The following is a 15,880-nucleotide window of genomic DNA, read 5'->3' on the forward strand; positions in this document are numbered from 1 at the left end:
GCATTTTATTATTTTAAACGGTGTATTGCATTTATATAGTAAAAGGGATGGTGCGAAAATGAAATGAATAATGAAAATAAGCCACGCTTTAATTGATTGAATTATTTTCTAACACACAACAAACGATCTGAATTGTTCATTCATTACAAACAGCATTGGCAAATCTCTATTTTACTTCGTTTAGACAATGTTACATTTCTGAACTGTGTTAATTACCATGCATAAAAATATAATCCCTTTACTGTTTGTGTCGTTCAGAGAAGAATTGAAATAAAACATTAAAATTACCTTTGTGCTTTCTATTACGAGAAGATGTCTTCTCCTCAAAAGATTTCGTTTTGGCTTTATTTGAAAGATGCTTCCTGGTATTAGAGTTTTTGCCCACTGACTCGGAACTTGAATCTGAGCTGGAATCGGAGCTGCTCGAGCTCTCTCCGGATGATGACGACGATTGGGTAGAAGTTTCTCGATTTTTCTTCTTTGTTCTTGATTTCATTTTCTCCTGGACAGGCGTCTTTATCTTTTCTGCTTTCGACTTTATCTTTTTCTGCGATTTACTACTGGGAATTTCAAGGGAACGTTTAGGTGATGCAAGGTTCTTGGAAGTGCGTTTAGAACTTAAAGAACGTGTTTGACTAGGGCTTGGTTGCTTAGCACGCGACCTATTAAAAACAAAACAAAAACTTATATGATTGTCCAAGAAAATTTAAACAATGCCCAGTGTCGAAAGAAATATATATCTGTGACTGTGGGATAAAAATTTTGATTCACCAGCACAATATTTAATTTTAGGAGTTACTGTTTATATTGTGTTGTTAGAGAAAGCTGAAGCTAGCACAAAAAACATCGTATGGTTAGAATGTTTAGTGTTGAGGAAGAACATTTAAATATAAAATAATATAAAATGAAAAACGAGTTGCTGCGTGGAAATTTATTTACTACAAATTTGCTTCGTATGGCAGTTGTTAGAACAGCTATAAACATCAGATAAACTGCCATATTATTGATATGACAGACTGATTGGTTTATGAAGTCCAACATAACAACTGTCATACTAAATGAATTTGCAGTAAATACGAATTCAATGAAGTAACTCACGTTTTATTTTACTTTATGTGCATATCATACATTGTGTTATGTGTATAAATCTAACGCTACCAAACTATCACGAATGCTATTGTTTTTACACAAAGGAAGAATAGCACGCTTCATAGCAGCCTTTCAATATTTTCACCACACACAGATATAAAAGAAAAAGTGTTAATCATCAACTAGTTACAGAGCATTTCATTGGGATTAAAAACTTGATGATAATGTGGGACTTTTTTCTTACAAACCTCTGAGGTTTCTTAGGGGACTTGGCGAACGACTTTGGGCCAACTTGATCGAACTTGAAGAACTTGAGGACGACGAGCGATCGACTTTTCGACCAGTATTGGAAGATGTAGATCGCTGTTTTCTCGGTGAATTTCGTGAAGGCGGGGTACTTGATCTTCGCTTTTGTGTGGGTGAACCACTTCGAGGTTTCCTTCGGGGTGAGGGAGACTTGGTTGGTGACCGTTTTCTTTGGCGACTTGGAGAAGGACTAGACGTCCGTTGTCGAGGAGGGGGTGACTGAGATGGGCTGCCAGGCACTTCCCGTTGTGATGGCGGGCTTGTTGAAGGACTCTGAGGTTTTCTATGTTTAGAACCAGACTTATTTCTTAAACTAGGTGATGGGGTACGGCGTTCTTTACGACGTCTCCTAGCAGGACTTACAGATTGATCACGTGACGAAAGGGTTTCTCCTTTGTGGGAAATGGGACTCTGCCTTTTACGTTTTCGAGAGGCAGGTGAATCTGATGGAGTACGCGGCCCTTTCTTTTTGGGTGGAGGGGAAAGTGTTTGCGAGCGTCTTTTTGGTGACTGAGACACGCTACGAGAAGCCCTCGACTTCAAGTTGCTGCCTTGTTTTGCAGGACTTGGAACAAATGAAGCAAGAGGCTTCCATTTCCCCTTCGGCTGTCCATTATCCTCCTCTTCTTCCTCGACAACAGGTTCTTCCGATTTTGGCGGTGGAGGACTAGAAACAGCTTGAGAAGGACTGTATCTGGTGTCATCAGGTTGAGGAGACCTGAAGACAAGAGACAAACAATATATTACATACGTACTTTAGAATTTGTTAATATATCTCTGGCATAAGGCAATATATCTAAGTTGGCATAAGGCAATAATAATCATTTTCAAAAATGAAATATATCTCAAACATTTTCGAACAAAAACGAATACTATCTCTCTATGCAATTATCAGGTCTGCTAACTCACTTCAAAATATACCCTCATAATGTCATTCTACTATATACAGAACATGCCAACGTACCTTGATGGAGATGGTCTCTGCTTTCTCTCCTCACGTGTTGTTGTTTCAGGACTAACCGAGCGTTTGGAATGTGGTGGTGTGCAGCTCTTTGAACGTGACACATTTCTTCGTTGGACACGCCCAGTTGACGTGGGCCTGGAGCGTCTGGGACTAACGGGACGACGTTCCCTAGATCTTCCAGGAGGGGGACTTTGCGATCTGGACACACTACGTGGACGTCTTCTTCTCTCTACATACAATAAAATGTCTTCTAATCACATCGCGGAATTTAAAATATCCAAAGGCACTATCATTTAGAAGAACAAAAGTATCTCGTGGAGATGCGAGTAAACATGCAACAGTTGCACAATCATAAACATAATTTAAAAATAAGATAAACTGTTAGATGTTGCTAAACATTGTTCACATTTGGTTTGCCTTAACATGGAATTATTAAAACTTCAAAACACAAGACCATTTTAATGTAAATACGTCGTCTACGTCAGGGATGGTTTGAACGGGGGGGAGGGTGTTGCTTTAGTTAGAACTAAATAGATAATTTCATCACCCCCTTTATCCAAGGTGAGAAAAAGAAGTGCTAACCCCCTTACATCCAGTAAGTCCATCTACGTTTGCCTGCTCCAATTAGTATCGAAATGTTGTTCAATGTAACAACAAAAGAAATGATTAAAATTTACAAAACATAATAAAGCGGTATAAAAACATCTCACATTTTACAAACGTATCAATTGAAAAATTACCTTTACTGTCTTTTCTGCCTCTGTCATCTTTAGAACGACGACCGCGGGGACTAAATTGTTTCCTTCGAGATGGACTCTGCTGTGGGCTTGAGCGACTGCGCCTTACCTGAGGACTAACAGATCGACTATGGGAAGAATCATGACGCCTTCGAGCTGAACTTCTTTGTAAGCTGAGCTTCCGCTGTCTGATTGGACTTGCAGAACGTCGGGAACTTGGTGACCGCTGTGGACTTTGGCGTCTGTCAATTGAACGACTACCTGAACGTGATGAACTTTCGCGTCTTTTGTTTGCTGTCCTGCCGGATCGAGCTTTAGATCTTGATGGGCTGGGAGATCTACTTGAACTGGCGCCACTATCTTTTACATCTCTTGTGTTCCTAGGATCTGGGCCTCTAGATCTGGACGACTGTCCTTTCCGGGTAGGGCTAATAGAGTCAGATAGACTACGTCTCTTGCGGTTTTCACGAGAACTCCCTTTCGGTTCTTGTTTAGGAGGTGTATTTCTGTGTCTTCGTGGGATAGGCTTATTAACTCTACGTGTGAGACTGGGTGACCGCGTACTAGAACGTTTAGATCGGTGTTTTCCAGCTGGAGGAGTCATTGATTGTGTTTTCAGGGACTGGGGCGAACTATTGAGACAAAGCGCAAAATTTAAAGGATAAGAGTCATTGTTAACGTAAACATTATTATTAAAACAATATATATATGAAATGATTTAGCTGGCAAATTCTCAAAAGCTACCACCGCCTATGTAAAAAACCCCGCATTACATAAAGTGTAATAAAGTCTTCGACACTTTTCAACAATTAAACTTTTTTTACAATAAACATACACAAACCTTTCATTTCCGGACTTGGTGATTTAGATGAAGGAGATTGTCGATTGTCGTTGGCATCCGATTTGCGACGAGTTTTTGATTTTTGATCAGATTCAGAAGACGAGCTTTGTCCACGATTTTGCGGTGAACGCTCCCTGCGTTGTGGTGAACGCTCCCTGCGTTGTGGCGAACGCTCTCTACGTTGTGGAGAACGCTCTCTACGTTGTGGAGAACGCTCTCTACGTTGTGGTGAACGCTCCTTACGTTGAAGTGAACGCTCCCTGCGTTGTGGTGAACGCTCCTTGTGTTGAGGAGAACGTTCTATACGTTGAGGTGAACGCTCCCTGCGTTGTGGCGAACGCTCCTTATGTCGAGGAGAACGTTCTATACGTTGAGGTGAACGCTCCTGCGTTGCGGCGAACGCTCCTTATGTCGAGGAGAACGTTCTATACGTTGAGGTGAACGGGTCATTGGTGGAGACCCTGGATGAGAACGATGCTGTTTTTCATCATCTGGAAATGATACATGAACAAACCAAAACGATTAATAATCAATTTTTACTTTCAATCACACAGATCCTTCAAAAAAGACCTCTAACACAGGCGACTGAAGATATTTTCGACCTTCATAAAGTATGATCCAGAACCATTTTTCACTTTAAGAGTGTTCGTATTAACCTATCATCAATACTACGAAACAAGAGGAACCAACTCATCATACTAAGAACGGAAAATTGCCGTTCACACCATGAGGATAAGAAGCAGTAAAAGTACAATTGTAAAATGTAAAGTTTGCAATATTTAGATAGTGAATATTCACTAGACAACAACAGTAACATTTATATGTATAGTTATGACTTACCCAAATCTCCTTTCTGAACTTTTTCATCATCAGTGGACGAAGAAGACGAGCTACTTCGTGTCTTGGGTTTCTGGGAAAGACGACGCTTGCGTTGATAATCAGCTATCATGGCCAGGTGGATTTGATCCTCTGGTTTCAGTTTCTTTGCTTGACCTACATCAATCTTGGCCGCCATTGTGGGCATATTAGATTGTTTTTCATCTTTCTTCTTTTCATGTTTCTTCTTTCTCCTTTCTTCCTTGTCAGCTTTCTTTTCTTTCTCGTCTTTCTCAGAACTATAAATAAATAAATATGTACAAAGTAAGAAATGTCTCTTAACAAATTTTTTTAGAATTAACAAGATAAACTAACACCACAGCAACCAAGTATTATCAGCAAACAGACAATAACGTGAAGCTAAACGAGAAGTGAACATTTTGGCATTACACACACACACACATATATATATATATAAAATGAAAGTACTTGTAAGTATATTATAAAGTACGAAAAATAAAACACCTGTAAATATTCATTTCAATTCTCAAATAATTTTTAAATTGTCAAATTGTTTACTTTGGCAAAATGCTACTTTACTTGGACAAAAGTAGTACTGACTTTTTAAGAGCAATGTATGCTTCATACTGAATCATATTACCACGAGGTATTTTTGAGTGAATATTAAGTGAATGAAATCAACTTTGCAAGATGTAATTGAAGAATTTAAAGGAAGATGGATAGTAGCCTCAGATCATATAAAGCTCGTATCCATTATCATCATAAGAGATAAATAAGAGTTGGATTTTTATCATCATTGGCCAATTTTGTTAACTGAAAATAATTCTCTATAGTGAATTCTCCAACAGGTTAAACAAATGACATTTACATACCCTTTGCCATTTTCATTGTCTTTCTCATCCGAGTAGTTTTCCTTTTTACTTCTTGTCTTTCCATCAGGTGAAGCTGAAGACGAGCGTCCTCGATCATGACTAACACAATGAAAGATTTTCAATAAAAAACGAGACAAACTTGCAATTTTTCAACCTTAAAATATGTCATCTTCTCGGAGTAATGACAGTTTTTTGTAAATGTAGTTAACAGTACAACATACCATATTGAACAGCATGTGTTCTAAAAAGATGTTGACATGGTAGAAAAACAACACAGATGTCAAACACAAAATCATTGACACTTTCAAATCTTAAACATTATGTCTTTGGTTTCTTAACACCCACCCTCATAAAATTCAAAATTGATGTTCTTTCTGTGCAAATTCAACATAAAATTCACTTCACTATTTAGCAATAAGATTGTCAATGTGCAGATACGAAGGTCATTTTGATGAACAATGTCTCCTTTCTGTTTAAAGTATATGGAATTTTGCACAGAAAATAACAATCAGACTGGAATCAATAAGAAATCAAAAACATGATTTTCATGAATAAAATATTTTGGCAACTTGTTACCCTCTCTCCTACATACCAATGAATAACATCCTTCTAACTCCATACTGTAATATGCTATAAACTACTAAACCCATTAATTCTTTGTTTAATAAGGATCTGTCATACACAAAGTAAAGAAGACTTAAAAATCATAAAAATGTTGCATAATACCTGCTAGAACGATCTCTTTTACTGCGTTTCTCTTTTGCTCTTTTCCTTTTCCTCTTGCCACGATCGCTGAAAAGTTGTTTTCACATTTAAATACACTAAAATAACCACAACTTAATGTGTACAAAATCACATAGCAACTTGTATTGAATTAGGAAAGCATTAAAAGCAACATAAACATTATATTCATACAATCTAGTGAATAAACTAAACATCAATTATAAACTAGTTTCATTCAACAAAATTTAAATGTCTTTGCTACGTATGAGAACATTCAATTTACACCATGTTTCAATTTAGCAATTTTCACTGTAAATGTTGCTACATGAAACTAATTCAACCGGAATCTAATTAAATTGAAAAATTATGAAGTAAAAGAATCTTAAAGTAATGTAAAGCTGCATTATAAAATTTCATGACACAATTATTTACCTGACATCAAAAATCTGAAAACATAATAAAAAAAATAAAAAATAAAGTAACATTTCTACACATCCAATTTTTAACACTGGATTTAATTTTATTTCCTTGACAATGAAATGCATAACACATTCGCATCACTACTCCAATACCTTTCAGATGCACTTGAGTCATCTGACTTGGATATGCTTCTCTCTGCCTTGCGTTTCTTTGATTTTTTTGATCTGTTGAAAAGAATTCAATGTAATATGTAGTTTGGTTGCAATTTTTAGATCTTTTCATTTCAGCCCACCCATTTTTGATCTTCCACGATTCCCATGTTTAACACAACACAACACAACATGTGACACAAAAAGAAGTATTTCAAGCAAATACAAAAATTAAATGCAAAAACATTTCAACTGTATACATTCTAACTTACCTACTTACTTTAGTTATAATAAATAATGCCAAGAAACAAAGGACTAGATTATTACACTGTTGCCTTATAACTATTGCTGGGAAATGGAAAAATGCATTATTTAACAAAAACACATCAACTAAGCAAAGTGATTGTCAAATTTCAATGGCATAAACCTCCAATAATCACCTCAACTTGTTGAGCTGAGTTGCTCAGTAGAATATATCTGTGGATGACAACAGACAAGGATTAAAAAAATCATTAGATATTTATAGAAAGAGTGACTTTTCTATTCTTAATGGTAACACAGCAATAGTTACAATAAAACAACCAGCATAAACTTGATTATTGTGAAAAAATAATCACCCTATTTGAAGATGAGAAAATAGTAAACAATAACAAATAACATTACCTATACTTCAAACAAATCTAACGAGAAATGAAAATACAAAGCTTTTCAAATTTTTAAACGGGTTTGTAATAAGCATTGGCTGCTGGCAATAGCCGACTGTTCTAGGACCTTGCTAACTATTTTTGATTCAAAGCATAGAAAATTGCCAATATCTTTTTCTTGATAATTTACTTGAAAATGTAATTAAAGTAGTAAAACTAATTACGTAAATATAATTGTCAGAACAACTACGTATCTCATCAACAATAAAATGTGTAGCTGAGTAAATCATCTTCTAAATGATGTTGGTTTATCTGACAAAGTTTTGACCTATAACATGCTAAGACAGCAATTATTTTCTTCAACAAAAATGGCCAACAAAATTCAATGCATTTTTAAAGCATTATTTTGAGCCTTGTTGATGGGCACATTAATATCAAAACCTAATCTCTTTTAAAACATTCAAAATTTCTAAATTTCTTGTAATTTGACCACTCTACAAAAACCTATATACAAAGTTCACACTAAAAATGCTAATACCTCAAGGTAACTATAAATGGCTGGCTGCTTTCATACCTTGACTCTTGTTTGCGAGATTCTTTTTCTTTCGCCTCTTTTTTTTTCATTCTTTCCATTTCTTGTAATTCTTGATTGAATGCAGAGCCACCTTTATAATCATCTTTGATTCCAAATGCTGCCTTAAATTTGGCATTTTTTTCCTCATTAGCCTGGGCAATCTGATGGGTTTCCGTTAAACTACATAGATGGAAATATTGCGTACTCAATGAAAACAAACATTTTTTGATAACTTACATATTACCATTAACCAAATACAATTCAATACCATAGAATACAGATGTTGAAGAACTTTGGAAAAAAAAAGAAAGTATGGAGATTATAGCAAGATAATATTATCATTAAGAATATTTAAAGGATATTAGGATATACGACGAATATGATGTATGTTATGTTGATATGAAATACCTGGTATGATACAAGATATTGGTAACCAAAGATTACATCTTACATCAAGTAAAAGTGTGGTAAATGCACACAAGCCGAAATGCTCATAGAAGTACTAAAAATGCACCTTGCAAATATTTATTTCTCCTTTAGAAAAATCAAATGTAATATTTAAGATAATCAAGTATTTAGTGGTAGAATTAGCAAAAAAGTGCTAGATAAAATTCCACATTTCATTAATTATGAATATGCCAAAACGGTTTCCATCAGAAACACAAGTCATGAAACTGAGTGATCACACTGCAAACATTAATAAATTGTGGGAAAGAAACACTTTAAAATATTGGTATACCTGATCTCTGGTGCTCTTTGAGCTCAAGAAGAACTGAAGTGCAAGTACATAAAACATTCAAAAAATTAAACAATGATACAAACATTCAATACTTACATTCTTTTGTTAGTCTCCTTCTCTTCATTAAAGCCTCCTTCATCCATTAATTTGTCACGAAGTTTTGCTACTTCATTATCAATCTCAATCTGTGAAAAACTACGTTGGCATGGAATATGTTAAATAAAGTACAATCCTCTAAATTTATTCAACTAGCCATACTTGATTAACTATATAACAAAATCATTTGATCATCAAACACATTTCCAATTTTGGCTAAACAGCAATAGCTCTGTTTCTAAAAGATAGCTGGCACAATAAATGTTTGTCAATTTTTTATCATAGTTCAAGTAATGATGCTATTTTATTTCCATTCAAAATATCCCATGGTCAAGCAGAAATATTTGTCCATAGGTAAGGATCATTTTGAGCAAAGGTCATATGTAGCAGCACCATAAACAAGAAATTGAGAATGTTTATGAAAAAAATATCTGAAATATTTTACATTTTTCATAACCAATTTATAACATGCACACAAATAAATTGAAATAATTTGAAACGAGACAAGTTGACATACATTCTCTAAATGTTCAAAACTATGTCCACTATTCTAAAATAAGATCAGATAAAAGGGAGAGTAAAAAAATCAATATTCAACGTTATCCTAATGCATGCACGTGGGCAGGAGTAGCTACGCAAGACAGAAAAGCTAGAAATCTCAATGCTAACCCTTGTTCTTCCAAAGTATCTTGTAATTTTGTGCATTCTACTTCAATCAACCGCTTTCGTTCGTGCTCTAGAATCTCTTTGTTCGGCTTTTTTGTCATCGTCTGCTCAAACGCTGCCATATCTACATCAGGCTTATAGCTCACTCGTTCCTTCGCGTTTGCCACGAATGACAAATTTCGTGTAACGTAACCATTTGTTCCCGACCCTCGAGCTGTTTGAAGACCGATATTGTTGTACATTGTTCCTTAACCTTACTATCCTTGTATTTCAGTCGCGTAGAAGACAAATAATCAAGAAGATTTACATATTTTAGTAAAGATATCAAAATGGCATGAAAGTCTTCGTTTAAACTATCAACATGTCGTCCTTGTTAGCCTTCCCAGAAGACTTTGTGACTCCATCTTGATTCTGATCTGAAAGCGCAGCCTGGATGCATCGTCAATAAGAAGTGAATATAACGTCATGAGAAGAATAGTTTTTACAAGAAAACGTAGGCATTACATTTCAACTTTATATTTCTATGTTCCAGTAATTTAAAGTTTGGATGTATTCACCTTATTCTACGGTATAGGGAACAAAACTTAGAGCTAAATCCATTAAATTTCTAGTACCTCGGATATCTTATATTGCATCTGATAATCATCGGTCAAATACATATTCTGTCCAATAGTCGCGCTGAGAGCCCCAGATGGCTAAGCACAGATAGGAATCATAGTCACAGATGGGACATATCAATTGTGCATAGTTGCTTGCAGTTTCACAGACTCAAATCCAAGGCATGTCTTCCCATCTTACAGATTGTTAAAAGAGCCTCAAACACTTTGAGCGCTAACCTTGTGAAAATATATAGTTGATTATGAAACATATTTATCGCTCTAAGAGTTTCTAATAATCTACAAATTCCCTTTTCTCATAACTACAACAGCGAGTTTCCAAGGGAAAAATATTTGATGACAGTTTATAGTTCTATTAATTTTTTGCTCCAAGAGACAAAGCGTTTGATAAACTCGATTGAGACAAATTACCCACATGAAAGGACAGTTTTACCCAACTTCTGATGCTGTTTCATTCACAACATAGTTCTTTTAAATGCAGTTCTTTCATCATGGCAATTTTCAAACATTTATTTTCTACAAATAAATGGATCAATTACAGTTAAACAAATGTTTCTCTCAGAAAATACTTTGGATTGAAAATATAATCCTCACCAAATTATATGGAATGGTAACTTTGCTGTGGTTCTGGTATTTTCGACAATAAAACATTTGTTAATGCCGAACAAAATGCCTACATGGTGAGAAAGTCAGTTGAATTAGATGTCAAAATTCTGCAAAACTCTGTTGAATGAAATGCGAATCAAAATAATGGTTTGATGTTTCTAAAAGCAGTGTATTAACCTCGTATTTCGCCTTTTCAAGAATGGGACTTGCAACTACAAAGTATAAATTAACACATTATATACTAAAAAAATTTTATGTTCTGGAGAAAGAAAAGAGAGTAAAACATTATACATCTCGAGGCGTATATACGTACAATAAAAAAACGCGTCATATGTTTTTGGAATTTTCAAAATACCAATCGGAATTATATGTGATTTCCAGAACAGTTTTAGAAGTTTCAAAATTGATTTCAGAGAGATTTTCTTGAATATTGCTAGTCTGGCTTTTGAAAATACATCTTAGTTGTTGTAGCTCTCGACATCGAACATTAACATCTGGTGGATGGTGCTAGGCCTGTTTCAAACGTTGAATTTTACATGAGCCGAATGCATTTAAAACAAAAGATAATGTGAAATTTTATCTCATTTTCTTTTGTCTTTAATGCGTTCGGCGCATGTAAAGTTCGACGTTTGTAAAGTTCGACGAAACAGGCTTTAGTCAACTTTACTGTAAAACAAGCCCCACAGTAAAGTCAAGTTTAATAACTTCTGCGCACGTGCAAGAACATGAACTTGTACCTTGTGCTAACATGGAATCTGAGCTAAAAATTCCAACAACATAAACTGGCATTTCAGTATATCTGTAGCTGGAATACATCAACCTAAGGTTAAAATAATTAAATCGTAATACTGACCGATATCGTGGACACTATAGGTCTGTTGATAATGTAAATGATTGTTTTTTGTCTCTACTTATAAACGTTGCGTCTTCAGAGGTAGGTGATATGATATGAACATTTGAAGTTCAAGTTTTACACTTCAATCTTTGAAAATATTGCAACGAATGATTTTTTTACCTAGCAACAGGCTTTTCCCTTTGCTGTTCTTGAAGCAAAGACGTCAAAGACAACTCTGGATTTTTGAACTTTACGACCGACTCAAGTTCTTTACCGTACAACTGAGATATCAGAAAATCCCGCACAAAAGAACTGGACTGTGTTTCACCCTATCAACGGCATAAAATTATAATTTAATACTGCTATCAATGTAAAGATATAAATGAGATAACAAACTTGCATTCCCAAATCGAACTGATTATTTATGAGATAATTCTACCTCGTGTAAATGAATCGCGGCAATTAAAGCTAAAAAAGAGTCAGCGATTATATCTTCTCTGCTAAAACCATGTTGTGATGAAATGGTTTCATCGCTGTTGAAATCAATCTGAGAAAACAAACAAAAAGTTTTACTGTAACAATCAAAGTAACGAATTAGGTCACTAACAGGCAAAAAATACCTCTGTTTTTATAAGTTCGTGGATTGATAAAGATTGAGCAACGTCTGCTAGAGTTTTTTGCTGTAATAAATGTTCTTGTAGACTCCTGAAACATTGACGATGAACTTAAAATGAACAGGAAGTTTATAAAAAATTTTCTCACGTTGTTTCTAAACTATTAATCAAATTCAACAGTGAGGTAATATCTTTCATTATATCAGCTCAAAATAAGAGCATCTTTAATTTCTAACACATAAAGTTCTTTCTAAAACAAACCAACAGTAGATCTTACTGTTAAAATGAGACAATGGCAAAAATGGTATTATGAATAGCACTATGCTATCCATTCTGACGGATGTTTAAGTTGTTAACAAAATACGTCCTTTTAGGTGAGAAAAACACCAAAGAAAAAATTGTTTTACGTTGTAGCTTTGCCTAGATTTAGCATTTATGCGTTCGGACGAACTTCGCAAAAATATTTATTCTTGGTATGATAATGCAACTTTCCTTAGAAGTTAGAAAAAAGTTTTTCTTTGCACTGGCATGTACACAATTCACAATTAGTCTTCTGAATAAAAAAACACCAGCAGCTCATCCAGAGTTGGGCATGTCTCCAAAAACTACACAGTAAAATCAACTTACCTTAATCCATGACTTGGTAAGTTTGGGTAAGAAAAAAACAAATAAGAGATGATTATCTGGGAAGTGATGTTAAAACCTAGAAAAAGTGTAGATAAAAATAACAGTACAAAGACCCAATTTCAAATTGGACGCGTTTAATGGTTGGTCAGGTGATATGACGTTAAATTATTTAATGATAACAAATTCAATTTGAAATTTTCAAAACTTCTGCAATTTCAACTTTGCTTGTGATTTACAAAGTACACACATATGGATTGAATTTCCTACCTAAGACAGCTAACTTTCCATTATGTTCAATGGAGTTGTCATCACACTGAGAAGTTTGATGTATAAAAGCCTCCCACAACAGTGGGTTGTCAGGATCAAGAGAAAAGCGATGTACAAATGCTTTGAATTCCTTTTCGTAATTTAAATACATAAATTTCTTGAAATCAAATTTCCTAGAAAAATGAGCAATGCTTGTGACCTGTATGATTTAATGCTTTTTTTCATCTTCATTGAAAAAGAATTGACTTGACTAGTTAGTAACTACAAATAAGTTCTGACATATTCTCAAAAGCAACATAAAAGTCATTTTAATACTTTTTGCTTTGGGAATTAGCCAGTTTTATAATGAACAATGAAAGCATTCTGTGAAGTGAATTTCCATGTTATACTGAGTTTATTCAAACAAACTGTAGCGCGTTCAGAACGTGTCCCTAAATTTTCTTGGAACGCGTTCAGAACGTGTCCCTAAATTTTCTTGGAACGCGTTCAGAACGTGTCCCTAAATTTTCTTGGAACGCGTTCAGAACGTGTCCCTAAATTTTCTTGGAACGCGTTCAGAACGTGTCCCTAAATTTTTTTGGAACGCGTTCCAGCCGCGTTCGAAACGCAAATGGAACGCGAACACAGTGTTAAGTTACTGTATATCTGAGAAGTACTGTACATATCAAAAGTGTAGAAAATTCTGTTTACAATACTCGCAATGCCATATAGAGATAGTGAAAGTATTTAAAACTAAGAAACCAGTTTCGGGGAAACTGTGCTTTTAGGTTATTGCTGGCCAACCAGCTGCCAGGCAAAATCTTTAAAGACTTTAATGAAGTATATAACATCCATTTACCGTGCGCCCTTTTTCCGAGTATCCTCCATCTTTTTGTTCCATTCTCTCCTTTTGATATCGCGATTGCTTCCCTTATAATACCTACTGCCTAGTTTTAAAAAAGAAGATACAAGCACATTGCAGTGATCACACAGTTTAAAGTGGTTGAACTGCTTGAACAGAGCAAAATATCGACAAATATAAAATAAATTTTAACCTTAAAACGCTAAAAATGTACCTGAAATTATTCCTACACAGCTGGGACAGAACGTTTGCCAAATACGTTCGCTCATTGACGATTTTAGACTAAGTTTACTGAAGCTCTTCAAAGTCGCCATGATGAATGCTGATTTGCTGACTCAACAAATGTGTGAATACTTCATATAAGCCTTTTAAAAACATCCATAGGCTTGGTGGTGTTTCAGAATAGCTTATTTTCTTTGGTACAACAAACTACAAAGAACAAATTCAAAACACCGCTAAAAGTTCTAAGAATTGCCATAAAATGTGGATAACGGCAATGTTGTGCCGTCGACATGTCCCAGGGCGAATTTTCTCTGGGCAAGTAATAATTTTCCATAGTTAATGTAATAAGGTTTGTGCTTAACTACATATTGTTGGTATTACATGTTTGATTGTGTTCAAACTCTATTTTTACAGAAAACATCGAGTTGCTGTTAAAGGTACCAAATTCCAAAGAAAGCGAAAAACTTTGAACAACAAGCAAATTGAAAATAATGAAAAACTGCTCAGTTATCCATTTTTTACTGTGGTGAGAGTCATTTTCAAATACACAACATTTACACAGAATACCAAAGATGGTTAGATAGCGCAATTGTTTCCAAATTCACATACCTTGCCACAAAGGCCACAATGTTCTCAGAAACTACTATCCTAGTTGATTTGTTGAAATTATTCACTGGAAAAATCTGTTAGTCCTCATGTATGCAAACTAGCCTCCTTGAAAATTAATCCTACAAGCAGTCCTTTATCAAATATCTGACAAACTCTATCTATATGTATGCATATATGTATATATGTTTTCTATATTTTTAGACCGAGGAACATGCACATGCAACCACAAGAAATGAAGAACAACGAAGAGAATTCTTTGCTAATATTAAAAGAAAAAGAAATTTTGGAAAGCCTACCATACTTAATACAACTTCTGCAAGAACTGGCGGACACTTAAAACATTTGGATGTGGCAAGAAATTAGTTTATTGACAATTTTAAGTTCGCATTTGTCAGTTTTCAAACAATGAAACAATATATCAAAGCTTTCATGCAGCATACCTGATATTTGGTAAGAAACATCACAAGATTTTTCATTGTATTTCTCAGGAAGAGCCCCATGTCTAGTGTCTTGTCAACATGAGTTGAGTTGTGTTTTAAAATTTATACCTCATAATCTTTCATTGTAACTCCAATGTATCAAATGGGTTTGATGATTAAAGATCTTTCCTTATGATGGCATAAAGTATGCGAAACATGTCTGCTTTAAAGAAATTTGTTGTTCATTTTAAATGTCTTATGACTATTGTGCTTTTACGAAATTATGGATTCTCCTTATCCTCTAACTCAGTTTCAGTTTCTTAAATTCTTCATCAAGATACATTTCAAACTTGTGTACAGAACTAATAATCTTCAGTCTTTAACTTGTGGAATTCTATTAGAGCATCTGAGCAAATGCTGAAATTTAACTCATTTCAAAATGTACTATGGTACCTTGAAAAAGAAGATCATGTTTAATACAATAGTTTGAAGAATGTACCAGGTTTTGCGATGCAGTAGCATTGTTAACGTATTACAAATTTCAAATTGGCTGCAACGACAAACAC

The 15,880-nt window shown here is 34.7% G+C and overlaps 3 protein-coding genes across 3 annotated transcripts; 1 reads left to right on the forward strand and 2 right to left on the reverse strand.

The window, feature by feature from the left end:
- Positions 1-479: 479 nt before the first annotated feature.
- LOC124435280 (serine/arginine repetitive matrix protein 2-like) lies at positions 480-10,040 on the reverse strand. The gene is made up of 16 exons (XM_046985217.1): positions 9,661-10,040; positions 8,992-9,090; positions 8,157-8,336; positions 7,366-7,415; positions 7,211-7,286; positions 6,942-7,013; positions 6,373-6,438; positions 5,647-5,745; positions 4,778-5,052; positions 4,343-4,428; positions 3,938-4,280; positions 3,870-3,894; positions 3,100-3,728; positions 2,360-2,588; positions 1,338-2,113; positions 480-662 (listed from the first exon to the last, which is right to left on the reverse strand). The coding sequence occupies exons 1-16, from the start codon at positions 9,897-9,899 to the stop codon at positions 619-621; spliced, it is 3,288 nt and encodes a 1,095-aa protein (XP_046841173.1). The 5' UTR covers positions 9,900-10,040; the 3' UTR covers positions 480-618.
- Positions 10,041-10,120: 80 nt separating this feature from the next.
- Positions 10,121-14,434, reverse strand: LOC124435650 (39S ribosomal protein L44, mitochondrial-like). Its single transcript, XM_046985613.1, has 11 exons — positions 14,279-14,434; positions 14,062-14,149; positions 13,224-13,396; positions 12,957-13,032; positions 12,336-12,420; positions 12,155-12,262; positions 11,896-12,044; positions 11,618-11,700; positions 11,058-11,092; positions 10,869-10,947; positions 10,121-10,790 (listed from the first exon to the last, which is right to left on the reverse strand). Exons 1-10 carry the CDS (start codon positions 14,376-14,378, stop codon positions 10,873-10,875), a joined length of 972 nt encoding a protein of 323 aa, XP_046841569.1. The 5' UTR covers positions 14,379-14,434; the 3' UTR covers positions 10,121-10,790; positions 10,869-10,872.
- Positions 14,435-14,438: 4 nt separating this feature from the next.
- Positions 14,439-15,525, forward strand: LOC124435651 (ribosomal protein 63, mitochondrial-like). The gene is made up of 3 exons (XM_046985614.1): positions 14,439-14,601; positions 14,701-14,812; positions 15,097-15,525. Exons 1-3 carry the CDS (start codon positions 14,546-14,548, stop codon positions 15,256-15,258), a joined length of 330 nt encoding a protein of 109 aa, XP_046841570.1. The 5' UTR covers positions 14,439-14,545; the 3' UTR covers positions 15,259-15,525.
- The last annotated feature ends 355 nt before the right edge of the window (positions 15,526-15,880 follow it).

This window comes from Xenia sp. Carnegie-2017, unplaced genomic scaffold (assembly GCF_021976095.1).
Source record: "Xenia sp. Carnegie-2017 unplaced genomic scaffold, XeniaSp_v1 HiC_scaffold_14, whole genome shotgun sequence".
NCBI lineage: Eukaryota > Metazoa > Cnidaria > Anthozoa > Malacalcyonacea > Xeniidae > Xenia > Xenia sp. Carnegie-2017.